The 18,816-nt window shown below is 44.0% G+C and overlaps 1 protein-coding gene across 1 annotated transcript; it reads right to left on the bottom strand.

Annotated features, from left to right (window-relative positions):
- Window positions 1–484: 484 nt before the first annotated feature.
- LOC114643036 (galanin receptor 2a) lies at window positions 485–15,339 on the bottom strand. The gene is made up of 2 exons (XM_028791750.2): window positions 14,710–15,339; window positions 485–1,288 (listed from the first exon to the last, which is right to left on the bottom strand). The coding sequence occupies exons 1-2, from the start codon at window positions 15,060–15,062 to the stop codon at window positions 511–513; spliced, it is 1,131 nt and encodes a 376-aa protein (XP_028647583.2). The 5' UTR covers window positions 15,063–15,339; the 3' UTR covers window positions 485–510.
- Window positions 15,340–18,816: the final 3,477 nt, after the last annotated feature.

Raw genomic sequence — 18,816 nt, 5'->3', positions numbered from 1 at the left:
CAGCTGATGACGCAGTGAAAACCTCCATCAAAACAGGCAGCCCTTCCGTTTTGTCAAAATTGCTCCAAAGATGAAAGGCGTATCAAGTGAAGGACTGCATCTCTCTGGCACACGGGCTCATATGGTAAATCAGGACAGAATCGCAGAGATGTTAGATAAAATTCCCCCCTTGATTGCTTTGTTTGTGGCTCTCAGGTCCATTTCGATATTTTCTGATAGCAGAGAACGCTGAAAGGTCCACGGTGTGCGATGTTCCCAAAATAAGTGAAAGGTGGAGATGAGGAAGACTTTGGCTTCCGTGGATAAGCACAAAATCCTCACAATTTTAGCTGACTGCTTTGCCAATGATCGCCAAGTTCACCCTGATATACAAGGAAAGCCACATCGAGGAACGCTATGCATCATCACAGGCTTCAGGCAACCTGAGGTTCCTTTACTTTCTCATAGGGTTCCATGATGAGTTGCCTGGCAATGATCCCTCAGGTCTTCAAGGAGACATCCCAACAGCAGCTAAGTCACACTAAAGGTAATGAAGGTGTTTGAAGATTGTCCCCTGTGTCCCTTTTGCTGTCCCTTAACCCAGTGTCGTGCAAGCCCCTGAGCCAAGGTGGAGGTCCTCGGTTGGAGCTCGCTGGTGTGGGACACTTCTGTGGACCCAGCTTCCAAAGTACTCACCGTGTGAGCTGCTTGCACCACATGGACTTTATTGGCCACCTTCTTGCTTAGAAGGCAGCTAAAGACTTTCTTGAAACCTTTGCGGAAGTGCTTAGACACCAGGGCGTACACGATGGGGTTCAGGCAGGAGTTGGCGTAGGACACCAGGTGGGAGAGGATGCGGAAAACGTAAGTGGCCTGATTGAGAGGGAAGTAGCCATACCAGAGCCACAGGTTTATCACGTGGTGGGGCAGCCAGCAGAGGCAGAACAGCACCGCCACGATGATGATCATCTTGGTCACCTTGCGCTTCGCTCTCTTGGAGTCTGACATGTCCTCCAAGGGATCCACCGCCGTCCACAGATAGCGGATGGTGCGGGCGTATGTGAGGCCGAGAATGAGAACGGGGATGAGATACCCGAAGACAAATGTGCAGCTGTCCATGACTTTGCGCTGTGGCGGACCCCACACGGGAACGCACACGACAGTCCCATTCAGGTCCATTTGTTTGTAATAGCTGAGGTAAGGTCCAGAAAAGATGAGCGACAATCCCCAGATGAAGCAGATGGAGGTGAGGGCGTTCCTCGGGGTCCGTAACTCCCTTGATCTGAGGGGATACCGGATGGCAAGGTATCTAAAAAGCAGACATGAGAGGAGAAGGTCATTATTAAAGAATCAGGATGAAAGCGAGGGTCCATCTGTTCATAATATGAAAGTGACGTATTTACTTTTTATAGTGGGTGAGACAGGCAACAAACTGTGTGTGAAAAGAGGACGGGTGAATAAGGGCATTAACTCTTTTGGGGTGGATGTCGACTTTTGTGGAAATTCAGGGGTGGTAATCCGCTGTGAACTGCCACAAAACTCGCGGTTACATTTTAGTTTCGACTCTCTAGAAGGAAAGTTAGCTTCTTTGATTTGACCTCAATACTCTGCGTGTGCACAAGTAGCGAAGAGCAAAGCATCCATATGGCGTTGACACCTGGCGAGAAACCAAAGCGAACGCACAAAGCATCGACGTTTTGCGTTTTATCCCTGAATCGGACTCTGACTGGTCTGGTGTGGAATTACCCTCATTCAGGCTCTTCAGCTGCCTCCCACGCACACATGTGTGACGCTATCTATCCATTATATAGTGCCTTTCACATCTATCTATCTATCTATCTATCTATCTATCTATCTATCTATCTATCTATCTATCTATCTATCTATCTATCTATCTATCTATCTATCTATCTATCTATCTTATCCTGCCTACTATGCTAACCCTCTCATTGCTGGCCTTCTGTTGTTGAATTTGTATCCAGTGATGGAATCTCATCTTCTGTGTGGAATCTGCGTGGCCAACATCAGAGAGCGATGTTTACAGAGTGTCCCCCCTACAAGAGGCGGTGTCCTGTGGTGAAATGTTAGTCCTTCCTTGGTAATGTGCTGCCTTGGAGAGTTCAGTGATTGGACCACCAAGGGGCACACTGCTGCCCAAAACCAATACAGACAGACGTGGGACACAAGTGCAAGCACACATTTGTACTATCTATCTATCTATCTATCTATCTATCTATCTATCTATCTATCTATCTATCTATCTATCTATCTATCTATCTATCTATCTATCTATCTATCTATCTATCTATCTATCTATCTATCTATCCATCGTGGTGGATGGCTGGCTAAATATTCCTGCCATCACCGCCAGGTGGAGCTCTCCCAACAGCGTGGACGTTCCCCGAATTCCAGCAGGGCCTCATGGACTTTGTAGTTTATATGCACAGCCCTGCTGGATACCATGGGGACCACCGGGAGTCGCTGTGGGGAGGCTGCCGGACTCTTACGTGCCCTGTAACCCGGAGGTGCGTCATGATCACATGACAGAAAGAAATGACGTGCCTCCGGGGTGAAGAAGAAGAGTTTTTATGACCCGGAAGTGTTCCTAGTCACGTGGACAGAGAGGGCGAAACGCTTCTGGGTCAGGGACTATATAAAGGACTCTGGGAAACCAGTACACTGAGCTGAGCTGGGAGGAAGGGTGGCGAAGTGTCTGGGAGTGTGGAGGACTGATTATTGATTATTGTAGTTTGTTATTGATTTATGAGTATTGTGGAGTGGAGGGTGCTTTGTGCACGTTATTGTCTAAATAAAAGTAATATTTGGACTTTTACCTGGTGTCTGGAGTCGAGTCAGATGGTTCAAGAGGACGACAAGGACCTCAATCTGCGACACTATCTATCTATCTATCTATCTATCTATCTATCTATCTATCTATCTATCTATCTATCTATCTATCTATCTATCTATCTATCTATCTATCTATCTATCTATCTATCTATCAGTTAATCGAGCTGCCCTGTGGGACATCCTAAGGGTTCGCGGGGTCCCCTCAAGGTTGCTGGATATCATGGCCGGCATGTACACTAGTATTGTGAGTGCTGTACAGAGTAGAGGCAGCACCTCGGTGTTTTTCCCAGTTAATTCTGGGGGTCTGTCAGTGGTCTGTTCTGCTCCTACTCTGTTCAATGCTTGTATGGACTGGGTGTTGGGTAAGGTCGTGGGGTCCAGTGGCTGTGGGGCATCTGTTGTTGAAGAAAGATTCACGGATCTTGACTTTGCTGACGATGCTGTGATCTTCGCGGAGTCAATGGAGGCTCTGATTGGGGCTCTCGAGAGACTGAGAGAGGAGTCTGAGTGTCTGGGCTTGCGAGGGTCCTGATAAAAACCAAAGATCCAGGCCTTTAATGACCTCTTGGGCACGGCCATCAGAAGTGTGTCTGTTTGCTGAGAGAGTGTCGACCTCCTCAAGGGGTTTACTTACCTTAGCAGTGACATTCATGTCTCTGGTGACTCTTCCTATGAAGTCAGTAGACGGATTGGGAGAGCACTGGGGGGGGTCATGAGGTCACTGGAAAGGGGTGTGTGGCGCTCCTGATATCTCTGCAAAAGGACGAAGGTCCAAGTCTTTAGCGTCCTGGTGCTTCCTGTCTTGTTATATGGTTGCGAGACATGGACGCTATCCAGTGACCTGAGACAAAGACTGGACTCTTTTGGTATTGTGTCTGGTACCGCTGGTTTGACTTTGTGTTGCTCAAGGAGTCCCGAATGAGGCACATCAACTGAATTGTGCGTGAGCGTCAGTTACAGCACTACGGCCATGTGGCGCATTTCCCAGAGGGTGATCCAGCTCATAAGATCATTATTGTTGGGGATCCGAGTGGCTGGAGCAGGACAAGTGGTCACCCACGTAACACCTGGCTGCGGCCGATAGAGGGTCATTTCAGGGGGGTGAGACTGGACCGCGTGTCTGCCTGGGGGGTTGCCAACCAGGATCCCGAGATGTTTCGTCATGTAATGGGTGCGGTAACGTGCTGTACCAGTGCATGCTCCCCAACTTGACTTGATTTGATCAGGAGAATGAGATCAAGAACAAAAGTGAGGTATGAGCAGCAGCTGATTGAATGTGGTCTTGAAAATATTTGTGTAGCTGAGGTGACTATAAAGGTGGACACGATTACAAGAGGTACAAACCAGATTGACTGCCACCACCACTATGAAAAATAAAAAGTCATGTATTCATGTATTAGCATAAGCAGATATAAAACTTTTCTAAGCATTAAACTTAGTGTGAACCTTTAACATGAACCAGGTATGCCAAGCAAATAGTTAAATAAAGGCACATGCCATGTTTCTTTTTAATGAAACTCAGAGTGAAACCACCAATATTTAATAACCCAAAAGGACAGAGAAGGGGGAGAATGATGAATGGAGACAGCCCGAGGTAGGAAAAGGGGGAACACCCGTCAGTTGTGGTGTTATGGGTCCACAGCTCTTCCAGCAAAGGCCAATTGAATAAATAATCGCCGCGCTCGCGGCTTAGCGAGGGGGCATGGTGGCTGTAGTGTCTCAGGGCGATCTGCAGTGTGGGCATTTCTCCCTCCTTCCTTACTCCCTTACTCACTATATTGCTCCTCAGACAAGGCATATTTATTCTAAAATTCTACCGGAGGGTTTTGCAAGATGTGATTGTTAGATATTCTGATTGGCTGGCTGTCACTATGAAGAATTAATTCACTGTCCGTTTTCCCAAACAATAAAACTATTTTGTGTTCTCTGAGGTGTCGCTAGGTCTTCTGTTCCCAGGCTGTAAAATAATTAGATGTCCATCCTTTCTCAGGTTATAAAGTAATTGAGCCACCAGCATGTCTTCCTTTCTTTGTCGGGACAGCTATTTTAAAAGTGAGGTATAACTGGGAAGAAGACATACTTTGATTTGTCCTGAATGTAGTTCATCTGTTGTCTTGTCTTGAACAAAATATAATGGAAATATAAACCAAAATGTACAGATTTTGTGCCACACAACACCTGGGTTTGACGGTGATATCCCCCTCTAGTGAGCCTTTTTTGGAAGTGCTTTTGGAACTTACGTTCTTTACAATTAAGTGTTCCTTACTTTTGAAACTTTGACTCTGATTCTTGGTGGTTATTAGAACAATCTAGAAGAGAACAAGCCATTCGGCCCCACAAAGCTCGCTAGTCTTATCCACTTGATTCTTCTAAAAGATTTTAATTTTAGTGTAGTAGGCAGGATAGATAGATAGATAGATAGATAGATAGATAGATAGATAGATAGATAGATAGATAGATAGATAGATAGATAGATAGATAGATAGATAGATAGATAGATAGATAGATAGATAGATAGATAGATAGATAGATTTTAATTTTAGCATTGTAGGTAGGATAAGATAGATAGATTTTAATTTTAGCATAGTAGGCAGGATAGATAGATAGATAGATAGATAGATAGATAGATAGATAGATAGATAGATAGATAGATAGATAGATAGATAGATAGATAGATAGATAGATAGATAGATAGATAGATAGATAGATAGATAGATTGATTTTAATTTTAGCATTGTAGGTAGGATAAGATAGATAGATAGATTTTAATTTTAGCGTAGTAGGCAGGATAGATAGATAGATAGATAGATAGATAGATAGATAGATAGATAGATAGATAGATAGATAGATAGATAGATAGATAGATAGATAGATAGATAGATAGATAGATAGATAGATAGATAGATAGATAGATAGATAGATAGATAGATAGATAGATAGATAGATAGATACTTTATTAATCCCAAGGGGAAATTCAATGGTAGTGAAGGTCCATAATGTCCTACTGTCTACCACACTACTTGGTCACTTTGTATTCTATGAAGGAAAACCTTCTAATATTTGTGAATAAAATGGCCCTTTCTTCTGTGTCCTGTGATCTTGTTGATGAAATTACTTTAAAGTTACAGCTAAAGTCCTCATGTCTACCACACTACTTGGTCACTTATTCCAAGTGTCTTTTGTTCTGTTTGTAAAGAAAAACGTCCTAATGTTTGTGCAAAATTTACCCTTCACAAGTTTCCAACTGTATCCCCATGCTCTTGATGAACTCATTCGCTAATGAATGTATACGGCCTACACTTAACTAAAACTCTGTCTTTAGCTTTACTATGGAAGAACAGAGATAAACTCTTCACTATTACTTGGCCTAATATTAACTCTAATCCTCGTCTGTAATGTTAGTACTTGAACCTGTAGATTCATTCCATGTTGTTTATCAAATTTTGTATATTTGTCTTATTACAATAATGAGATCATCACAGCACAACTTGTTTTCGGCATGGCTGTGGCCATTTTATCATTTTCTAGCTGTAGTATTGCGAGAATAAGAACAATGGCAGGCCATAGGGACACCATGGCCATTACCTCATGAGTACAGTCCCACCTCAAGCATTGCTTGACCGAGTTTTGCTGGAGAAAGGTAACTAAGAGCAGAGCAGCCATAAGCTGTAGAAATGTACAATCGGGTGGATGCATCCTAGTCAGATACGCAGTGTGATGGGACATTTTAGATGTCAGTTACTTTCCTTCTAATAAATAAGTTCACAGTAGAAAGAATCAGTCACCACCTGGGCTAAATCTTATCTAACAGTGTAATGTAACTCCTCCATTAGACCAAAGAAAGGCCACCAATTCTGTCTGCCATGGATCCCACCATTTGGCAGATGTAGGCGACATCAATTTTCATCTACTCTACCGGCACCAAATCCCACAGTTCGGTCAGATTGATCGCCGGCATTTCACTCGTTGTTCCAAACAGACCCACAGACATTCTATGCGATTTCAATCAGTCGAGATTCGAGAATGCATCCGAATGCTCTTCATGCTGGGATAGCCATTGTCTGCTCACAACAGGTGACGCAGTTTGTTCCACACACAAGCAGAGGGGTTTGTAAGTAATCATCAAAAGTCGAGGCACCTGTAGGAATTGTTTGACACATGGCGACAGTCTCTATCAGTGAGCCTGACAGTTTTGGTGACGATTATGTACATCACTCCCAGAAGACCCGTTGGACAACAATGCTTTGAGACATTGGCAAAGTTGGCAACTTCCTGTGCGCTTTGCCCTTGGGTAAGGTCGAATCCAAGAACCCCTTTTTGCCAATCATTCGTGCCTGCCATGCAACCCATTTTCCATGTCACACACACACACACCACTACTTCTTGTCACTCGATGGACCTCGCAGCCATCTGTAGGACGGTATTCATATCGGGGTGCCCCCGTACTTTCTGACGTATGTGTCACCTCATACAAGGGTGGCGACTACATTTTTTTGTTTTTTACGTGGCGAGCGTATTTTTTCATTTATTACATATTAGTTCCAAAGTCACCTGACTGACCGGCACGTGAGCTTGTCTAATTTGATATATATGGAATGGGAAGCCCATGGTTGTTCCTAATGAGCTGATGAAGACAACGATTTATTGGATTGTGGGGGGGGGGTTGTATCTTTGTAAAGTCACTCATTAGGAAAACAGGTAGATGGATGGCTACCACGTACACCACGGCCTGTTTCAGACTGTTTAATAATGCATTTCAAGGGTTCACTGGCAAATCTATATTTAAGGACTCAATGAAATGGAATTCTGCGTCTGGAAAATGAGCACAGAAATGAGCTGAGCGGCACTGCTAAGGGTGTCCTGCACTGTGAAAGCCATTAAGTGCTTTATGGGAGACAGAAATACATTCCCATACCCTGCACTAGACTGGCATCCCTTCCAGGGCTGGGTCCTGCCTTGCGATTAATGAGGGTGGCACAGCCTCACACGCCCCACGACCTTTAATCAAGCAAATGGGGTCAGAGCTGAGATGGATGGAACTGACTAGATGAAGCAAATCAAAATACACAAGAGCTTTTCAATCAAACTCGCTGCTTTAGTCTGGCATACTCTGATTGGCGCTTCTGGTTAGCCATGCATGTTGCATCTCTAGTTGTTAATCATTTGTACAGAAAAAAAAAAAAGTAAATAATGAATGTAATAATTAGGAACCATTATGGACCCTCTTCTGTTCTGTTCCTCTGCTGGCTCTCCTGCTGTGGCACTTGTTGCCTCTACTCTAGTGCCAAGCTGTTTGCCAGCCCAAGGATTCTGCCCCTCGTACTGATACAGACTGGTAGGGAACAGTCCCGTCTTCTTTACTCTGCACACCTCTGACTATAAATATCACACCAGGACATATCACTGGCAGAAATTCTGCACTTGGGGGGGGGGGGGAGGGTAATTGATAAAGGGGGATGAGACAAAGGACAGAAGTCAGGAGGTGAACCTTGAGAACTGTCTGCAATTTAACATCAGAAGAACCAACAAACTACTTATTGGCTTTCACAGCACCAAAGAGTCCCCCGTGTGTCCAGTCACTGTTCAGGGAGTGGGTGTACAGGTGGTCCGCTCCTACAAATACTTGGGGGTCCACATCAATGACAGGATGGACTGGTCTTATGAGGAACTATAGAAGAAAGGGCCAAGCAGAACAGGCTGTTTCCCTTAGGCGACAGCATTCCTTCAGTGTGAGTTCTGACATCTTTAACATCTTCTCGAACTCCGTGATGGCCAGTGGCATTTCCTATGTTGTGGTGTACTGGGCTGGTAACATCACATCAAGAGAGACCACCAAATTAACAAACAATTAAAAGGGAAGGCTCACTTATGGGATGCTAACTGGACCTGCTGGAGGTAGTAGTGGAACAGAGAAAGAAGGCAAAACTGAGCGCCATTATGAACAATTCTGCACAATAGAATAATCTATTATACAGTACATACATAAAAAAGGCTGTGTCCTCTTTTGTAATATGCTCAGTGCCTTGTGAAATGATTTGGTCCCGTCACCAGTTATCTACATACTTATGTATGCAAATAGCAGATTTCCTCTTTTTTTCCTTAAGATTTTACCTAACCTAAAACAATAGAACAGTAAAAGAAAGTAAATGTGAGTTTCAGAGGTAAGAAATTAGAATATCACAGAGCACAAAAGTTAGAGAACTGGTGAAGAGTAAGAATACTTATGCAAAGTGTGTGTGAATATACAGATACTGTATATATAAATTTAAATATATATGGCATTGTAAAAAGCCCAGGGTCCTAGAAACTATTGAAATCGCCGGAAAAAAAATTGAAATGTAGAGATGTCAGGTAATTGAAAGGAACTACTCTGAGCATCTCTCTACTAGGAGGATTCGCTTTGCCGACGTGCTCACCTCGCTTGTGTTTCCTCAGAGGTAGAGCCCTTAACCTGACTCCACTTCTCACTTCCGGACCGGACAGACACACACACTTCCGTGCATAGACGTTTATATAAAAGATATGCAGTGCATATATATATATATATATATATATGGGAGAAACATATGTGATGTACTCTTTGTATCATTTGGCAGGTACCGTATCACATATCTATGGTCTGCTTCTCACAACTGAGAGGACTTGGCGGATGTTTGCCAACTGGCCAACCAACTACAAGTGTTACCTGGCAGGCAACCACCTAAATAATCAGAGTGAGGTTCAGAACTAGGAATGTAATACTGTACTCCAATCTTCACCCTGTCAAATAAGCAAATCAGTCGCTGTGGCGCAATGTCAGAGGCTTTTCCTCAGGTGCTGACATCCGAGGTTAAATCCCTGTATGGCAATACACCTGACGAGCCCCAATAAGGGCGAAACACATGTCGTGTACTCTTTGTATTATGTGGCAGATAGTGTATGTCATATATATATAGATATATATATATATATATATATACAGTGCATCCGGAAAGTATTCACAGCGCATCACTTTTTCCACATTTTGTTATCTTACAGCCTTATTCCAAAATGGATTAAATTAATTTTTTTCCTCGGAATTCTACACACAACACCCCATAATGACAACGTGAAAAAAGTTTACTTGAGATTTTTGCAAATTTATTAAAAATAAAAACATTCAGAAAGCACATGTACATAAGTATTCACAGCCTTTACCATGAAGCTCGAAATTGAGCTCAGGTGCATCCTGATTCCCCGATCATCCTTGAGATGTTTCTGCAGCTTCATTGGAGTCCACCTGTGGTAAATTCAGTTGACTGGACATGATTTGGAAAGGCACACACCTGTCTATATAAGGTCCCACCGTTGACAGTTCATGTCAGAGCACAAGCCAAGCATGAAGTCAAAGGAATTGTCTGTAGACCTCCAAGACAGGATTGTCTCGAGGCACAAATCTGGGGAAGGTTACAGAAAAATTTCTGCTGCTTTGAAGGTCCCAATGAGCACAGTGGCCTCCATCATCGGTAAGTGGAAGAAGTTCGAAACCACCAGGACTCTTCCTATAGCTGGCCGGCCATCTAGACTGAGCAATCGGGGGAGAAGGGCCTTAGTCAGGTAGGTGACCAAGAACCAGATGATCACTCTGTCAGAGCTCCAGAGGTCCTCTGTGGAGAGAGGAGAACCTTCCAGAAGGACAACCATCTCTGCAGCAATCCACCAATCAGGCCTGTATGGTAGAGTGGCCAGACGGAAGCCACTCCTTAGTAAAAGGCACATGGCAGCCCACCTGGAGTTTGCTAAAAGGCATCTGAAGGACTCTCAGACCATGAGAAAGAAAATTCTCTGGTCTGATGAGACAAAGATTGAACTCTTCGGTGTGAATGCCAGGCGTCACGTTTGGAGGAAACCAGGCACCGCTCATCACCAGGCCAATACCATCCCTACAGTGAAGCATGGTGGTGGTAGCATCATGCTGTGGAGATGTTTTTCAGCGGCAGGGACTGGGAGACTAGTCAGGATAAAGGGAAAGATGACTGCAGCAATGTACAGAGACATCTTGGATGAAAACCTGCTCCAGAGCGCTCTTGATCTCAGACTGGGGCGACGGTTGATCTTTCAGCAGGACAACGACCCTAAGCACACAGCCAAGATATCAAAGGAGTGGCTTCAGGACAACTCTGTGAATGTCCTTGAGTGGCCCAGCCAGAGCCCAGACTTGAATCCGATTGAACATCTCTGGAGAGATCTTAAAATGGCTGTGCACCGACGCTTCCCATCCAACCTGATGGAGCTTGAGAGGTGCTGCAAAGAGGAATGGGCGAAACTGGCCAAGGATAGGTGTGCCAAGCTTGTGGCATCATATTCAAAAAGACTTGAGGCTGGAATTGCTGCCAAAGGTGCATCGACAAAGTATTGAGCAAAGGCTGTGAATACTTATGTACATGTGATTTCTCAGTTTTTTTATTTTTAATAAATTTGTAAAAAACTCAAGTAAACTTTTTTCACGTTGTCATTATGGGGTGTTGTGTGTAGAATTCTGAGGAAAAAAATGAATTTAATCCATTTTGGAATAAGGCTGTAAGATAACAAAATGTGGAAAAAGTGATGCGCTGTGAATACTTTCCGGATGCACTGTATATACTGTATATGTACATGAGATGCCTTGCATATGTTTGTGCAGGCCTGCTATAAACCAGTACCAGGTTTGTGTTTCTCTCCCAGAGGTTGGAGCTAATGGCAAAAAAAGACAATAAGGATGATATTTACATGTCTTTATGTGGCTGATGCCTTTATACAAGGCAACTAACAACAGTTTCGGTACATCTGATTCAATTTATTTTATTTTTTTCAATTGGACAACAGGTAGGTGAATTTACTTGCTCAGGGTCACAGGTGGTCAGTAACGGGATTTGAACCCAGGACCTTGGTGTTTGAAATCTAAGGCCACTGCATACGAAGACATAATGAATATTACACCCTTCACGCATTGAAAAATATAGATGCGCACATATTTATGTATATATATATTACACGTACGGCGGAGTGGTGGCTCTGAGGTTAAGGATCTGAGCTGGTATCTGAAGGGTTGCTGGTTCTGATCCGTTGGGAGCCTTGAGCAAGGCACTTTAATCCGAAAATTGCCCCAGGGGTGCTCACTAATGGCTGATCCTGCGTTCTGACACCCTTCCAAAGATCATGCAAAAAACAATTTCCCTTCGGGATTAATAAAGTGTATCAAAAACACAAAAAAAGAGATAAAACTGGCGTCATAATAATCAGTGATGATATTTGTCTTAAAATAGACGCAGTCAGAAAGCAAGGCGCCGCAGCGCTTAGCGCCCCCGCCTTACACCTGTGTCTTTGTACAAGTTATATTCCCGGTCCAGGCGCTGTTTGAATAAAGTTTCCAGAACATCCCCGCCCGCTTGGCTTTTCTCCGGATTTCTTCCACGTCCCAGGAATGTGCGGGTGAGGCTGACCGGCGATTCTAAACACTCCCCTCTCTATGTGTCAAGTACCAAGCGATCTCCTAGCGCCCGCCCGCATCGATGTTTGTGTTGCGTCTAATCGGCGACATCGTCACAGATAAAAGAAGGTCAACAGTCCGAAAAGGCCCTGCGATGGAATGCCGTCCAGTGCAGGGTTTGGTCCTGCCTTGCACCCTTATGCTAGCTGGGACCGGCTCCGGCGACCTCCTAGACGACACTGTTTAGGAATAAACGGGTTTAAAAAGAGCAGTCTAAACATAAAGTCTGATTTTAACAGAATTCTATTTACCTAAAGACTATAAATCTGTGAAAATATAGTTCTATATATCATTGGGAATCCTGAATTACAGTAATTTCGTTGTATATAATAATAATAGTGGCGCAGTGGGTAGCGCTGCTGCCTCGCAGGTAAGAGACATGGGTTCGCTTCCCGGGTCCTCCCTGCAGTGGAGTTTGCATGTTCTCCCCCGTGTTGCCTCCAGGTGCTCCGGTTTCCTCCCACAGTCCAAAGACATGCAGGTTAGGTGCATTGGCGATCCTAAATTGTTCCTAGTGTGTGCCCGGGGTTTGTTACCTGCCTTGAGCCCTGTGTTGGCTGGGATTGGCTGCAGCAGACCCCGTGACCCTGTAGTTAGGATATAGCGGGATGGATAATAATAACTTTTAACACTGAGTGTTTACTTAAGGTCTTTTGAGCGGGCATAGTATTCATACCATGCAGCTGAAAGGCTGTGAGTTCCATAGAACATAATAATAATAATAATAATAATAATAACAATTTTAGCACTGAGTGTTTACTTAAGGTCTCCTCAGTGGGCATAGTTTTCATACCAGGTGAAAGGCTATGACATCCAAAGAACTGTAAATAATAATAATAATAATAATAATAATAATAATAATAATAATAATAATAATAATAATAATAATAATAATAATAATAATAATAATAATAATAATAATAGGGCGGCACGGTGGCGCAGTGGGTAGCGCTGCTGCCTCGCAGTTGGGAGACCTGGGGACCCGGGTTCGCTTCCCGGGTCCTCCCTGCGTGGGTTTCCTCCGGGCGCTCCGGTTTCCTCCCACAGTCCAAAGACATGCAGGTTAGGTGGATTGGCGATTCTAAATTAGCCCTAGTGTGTGCTTGGTGTGTGGGTGTGTTTGTGTGTGTGTGTCCTGCGGTGGGTTGGCACCCTGCCCAGGATTGGTTCCTGCCTTGTGCCCTGTGTTGGCTGGGATTGGCTCCAGCAGACCCCTGTGACCCTGTAGTTAGGATTCAGCGGGTTGGAAAATGGATGGATGGATAATAATAATAATAATAATAATAATAATAATAATAACTTTAAGCACTGAGTGTTTACGTGAATGTAAAATTCATTAACACAAAACATTTCATTTCATTTTCGAAAGCGATCATGCAGAATCATGCATTTGAGGAATACGACATTTCATTGTAACTTTTGCCACGTCGTCATTAATCGCACAAACGCGAATGTCTCCGGTTTCCTGCCCCGCGAATCCTGGATGACAAGCCTTTTAGGAAAATGAATATAAGGGTTAAACATAAGTTATAGCCTGCTAAAGATCCCGGTATTTTTAAATAAACGATGTCATTTATATTTGAGGGGCGACTGTTGTGTTTTTATTCGGCGGTCGTATGGGGGCGATCAGCGTAATTTCTTCGCTGCTCCCCCGAAGGTTGAGTTCGGACCCCGCGCTGTCTCTGAGATGCCCGCTCGGTTGTTTCCTGCGTGTTTCAGTCTCGGTTGACATCGTGGGGCGGCTCCTGATTGGTTAACCCACGCCAAGCTTGATGAAGACGAGTGCGGGTGTGTGCGCATGTCCGACAGAGTGATGTCCACCAGCTGTCAGCTGCTTCTGGTTACCCTGCAATAAATAACAGTAGTAAAGAAGACACCGCACACTCCGAAACAGCAGTGTCTATGTAGGGGGCACAGTTTAGGGCTGCTGACTGTCCGGTTTGGTGTTCCAGTCTTAAGTCTGTGCTGAGTTTGCATGTCCTCCCGGTGTGTGCACTTATCCCCCCTTCAGGTATTCGGTTTTCAAAAACGCAAGTGTGAGATTGATTGCTACCTTTAATTTGGCCCCTGAGTGAGGGTGGGTGTGCCGCGAGGTGGGCTGGCTCTGGGTTCCAAAGACCCTGGGCTGAACGAATATGACGGGTGGTATTAGTTACGAGTCAGGAGGGCGGATATGCAACTCTTTTTTCTGAAACTAACATCAAGTTTGACTCATCTGGCTACGATTGTCAACTGCTCTGCAGATATTAACTTTTTAAATTGTTTATTTAGCAAGAACTTTACGTTTTAATCTGAGCGCGTCTCATTTGAAGGCAATAATGTGGAATGCGGTGAATTAAGAGCACCCATAAGTGAGCAAGTCGTGTCTCCCGCAGAGAAGCCCAGTCACTTACCTATCCAGGGACACGGTGGACAGCGTGAAGATGCTGGCATACATGGTCAGATAAATGAAGAAGTGCACCGCCTTGCACAAGAATGGACCGAACACCCACTCGGACATTGTGTAGATGGTGGCCTGAATCGGAACGCAAAAGACAATGAAGCTCAGGTCGGCCACTCCCAGGTTCAGAATGAACAGATTCGTAGTATTGTTATTCATTTGGCCATTTCGGAAGACCACTGCAAGGACCAAACTGTTTCCGACCGTCCCTACCAAGAAGATAAGTGAGAACACCAACGGAATGAGGATGGACTCTGGCTTCCAGGAGGTGGCGAAGGTATCGTTCGGCGGAGCGGACAAGTTCATCCTTGGGTCCGCCTTCAACAAGGAAGGTCCGAATAGCGCCCGTTTTACACACGTCCGTAGAAGGTGGGTTTGACCTTAAGGATCGGGAAGACCAGGCGAGTCGAGTTGTGCAGGGTAAACGCCGAACACCATCGCCAGGTGAAAAAAAGTTAGGTGTGAATAATCTGCAGAAAAAAATAAGAGGAAAGTTTTGACATCTTATAGCTGGGACCGGCCCTGTTCTTCCGTTTTTTTAATAAGTCGCTCATTCCTTTAATACGCATTCTTCTTCTGCTCGACACTCCGAGTAGCCGGAATACTTAGAATGTCATGTTGCTCCTTCTCTTCGGACCTGCCTCCTCCCACAGCCCCTTCGAACTGCGCTCCTCCCCAGCCGTGGGATTTCAGCGAGTTCCAAATAACGGATCGCAAGTGTCAATTCACTAGGCTGCGAGTTACCAGGGCGACCGATAGCGTTAAACGGCAAAACACGACACTGACTCACGAGGGGCGGAAGAATGGAAGTGACAGAACGACAGAAACTGAGGACCTGATGCAGACAGGCGGCTGACAAACTGACACAATCGAACGAGTTAAGAAGCAAGCGAGGGGAGACAGGCAGAAAGAGCGACTGGAAACGGCAGGCACCGCGGCATACGGGCAAGAAGAGCTGAAGTAACGGTAAGGGAAACGAGCTGACCGACCAGTGCACTGGCAAACGAGCAGGAACAGAAATGAATGCGTTACAGCGCCGAAAAAAACTAATCAGAAAAATACGAAAAACGAGCAAATACACGGCAACACTGGCAGTTTAAAATGAACTATATGAGGGTTAAAACAACCATTAGAAAAATACGTAGAAAAAGGAGTGGACCCTCATACATACTGAGTGTCAATTTCATACTTGCAGCATTATATGTCTATCTATTATATAGTGCCTTTCATATCTATCTTTTTTACACTTTCATTTATTTGGCTGACACTTTTTATCCAAAGCAACTTATCACATCTGAGACACAATTGTTTACATTCCTAAAGTTTTTCCAGTTGAACCTCAGGTGTGTGAAGTGACTTCCTCAGGGTCAGTGGTGGGATTTGAGCCGACAACCTCATGGATTGAAGTCCAAAGCTTTAACCACTGCCTCTCTAGTGCCTTTCACATCTATCTATCTATCTATCTATCTATCTATCTATCTATCTATCTATCTATCTATCTATCTATCTATCTATCTATCTATCTATCTATCTATCTATCTATCTAATCAGTGTGGCCAGAATATTGGACTGTGAATATAATGCAATATAATGCATTCCATTTTGAATGCCAACAGATGGCACATCACAAACATTAACACTGCTTTTACAAATCCCATACCAAACAGCATATAACAGAGACACATACATTGCATGTGCTATTCCAACAGATGGAACATCACAAACATTTGTAGTGATGCCTTTTTTATTACAAATGTTTGTGATGCGCCATCTGTTGGAATGAAAAATGCAATGCATTTTATTGCTATATGGATTACAAAATATTTTCCAATAAATGGTATACCCAGAGGGTGGCACGGTGGCGCAGTGGGTAGCGCTGCTGCCTCGCAGTTGAGATACCTGGGGACCCGGGTTCGCTTCCCGGGTCCTCCCTGCGTGGAGTTTGCATGTTCTCCCCGTGTCTGCGTGGGTTTCCTCCGGGCGCTCCGGTTTCCTCCCACAGTCCAAAGACATGCAGGTTAGGTGGATTGGCGGTTCTAAATTGGCCCTAGTGTGTGCTTGGTGTGTGGGTGTGTTTGTGTGTGTCCTGCGGTGGGTTGGCACCCTGCCCAGGATTGGTTCCTGCCTTGTGCCCTGTGTTGGCTGGGATTGGCTCCAGCGGACCCCCGTGACCCTGTGTTCGGATTCAGCGGGTTGGAAAATGGATGGATGGATGGTATACCCAGAAATGTTATCTCTGAAGTCAATGTCAATTACTTAGATTTCAACTTTATCTTAGATGGGTAGCTCAGCTAGTCTAGTTAATAAAGCATTAGTAATCCTGTCAAGTATGGTAAATTATCTATCTATCTATCTATCTATCTATCTATCTATCTATCTATCTATCTATCTATCTATCTATCTATCTATCTATCTATCTATCTATCTATCTATCTATGTAATCCTGCCAACTACACTATCTATCTATCTATCTATCTATCTATCTATCTATCTATCTATCTATCTATCTATCTATCTATCTATCTATCTATCTATCTATCTATCTATCTATCTATGTATTCCTGCCAACTACACTATCTATCTATCTATCTATCTATCTATCTATCTATCTATCTATCTATCTATCTATCTATCTATGTAATCCTGCCAACTACACTATCTATCTATCTATCTATCTATCTATCTATCTATCTATCTATCTATCTATCTATCTATCTATCTATCTATCTATCTATCTATCTATCTATGTAATCCTGCCAACTACACTATCTATCTATCTATCTATCTATCTATCTATCTATCTATCTATCTATCTATCTATCTATCTATCTATCTATCTATCTATCTATCTATCTATCTATCCGTTTGTCTGTCTGTCCCTCCCTCTACCCCTCCTGCTGTTCCCTCAGTCCTTTCTTATCCCAGTGTTTCCTGTTCTCTTACTGGGATGTTGTGATTATTTAACGTGTATTTACTCCTCCATACATTTACGTTCCATCACGTTGTCTCCGTTGTTCTTCTGCTGACATTTTCAGATGGACACAAAGTAACAGAATGTCACCTTGGTATGAGGAAGGGTAGAGAAAGAGAGAAAACAGAAATGACAAAGATTCAAATGTGTAGGAAAGGCTGATAAAAGGAAAATGAAAAGAAAATAATGAGAGAGAAATGAAAGATCGCAGGTAAGATGATGATCTAGAAAAATAAAATTAAAAGAACTAAAGGTTCACAGAAAAAGGAAAGCATTAAATGAAAGGCTGGTATTAGAAATGTAAAATGGGAAAGTCCATGGAAAGATTAAAAAGAAAAGGGCTGAAGGATGAAAAAAGAGAGTGATAGAGCAAACATGATAATGAAGTCAAAGGAAAAGAAAAGTAAGAAGATCAAAATGAGTGCTGGAGCAGCGGGCCTTCTGACCATCTCACGCCGAGGTGTTTTCTTCAGATTCCCGTGGCTAGTGATGGCCATCTCAGGCCTTCGCCGTGCATAGTATTCTGTAGCGTATCGACTCGTTGGCTCTTTTAGGCTGCCCGTGGCTGGTCACCTTGGGCACAATGTCATTTCTCCTTGGCATGGCTTGTTATTCCCATGTGGATGGTGACATTGATCGGTGCTGAGTGATGAGCCATGTGCTTCATGGGGGTAACAAGCTGTTTCTCGTTCCACTTCTTAAACTCTTGTCACAATTACACATTGTGAATGGGCGGCCCAAAACAACGCTGCATGCCGTATATGTTACAAGCCCAAAATGAAGAGTTTGAGCGCTCATCGCGAGCCCATTAAACGTACAGTAAGTGCTGAAGCTGACCATGTCCCACCACTCATTTAGCGGAGCCCCAGGCCAGGCCTCCTCTGACCTTCAGCCTCTGTGGCTCATGAAGCATTCACTCCTAGCTGGGAGTTTTAAGCTGCTTGTTCTGTCAATGATTTACACGAAGGCCCCCTGGCTACATGGAGACCTGCTGGTCAGCTGTGTACTACAGCAGTGACATGGTGGTCACAAGCAGGGCATTAGGCTTCTCAGTCCACTGACTCGCCTCCGGCGCTGAACCTGCTCAGT

The sequence above is a fragment of the Erpetoichthys calabaricus genome, chromosome 14, assembly GCF_900747795.2.
Source record: "Erpetoichthys calabaricus chromosome 14, fErpCal1.3, whole genome shotgun sequence".
In the NCBI taxonomy this organism is placed as follows: Eukaryota; Metazoa; Chordata; class Cladistia; order Polypteriformes; family Polypteridae; genus Erpetoichthys; species Erpetoichthys calabaricus.
The sequence above is the reverse complement of the archived record's forward strand: the minus strand, read 5'-3'. Positions and strand labels throughout refer to the sequence as shown.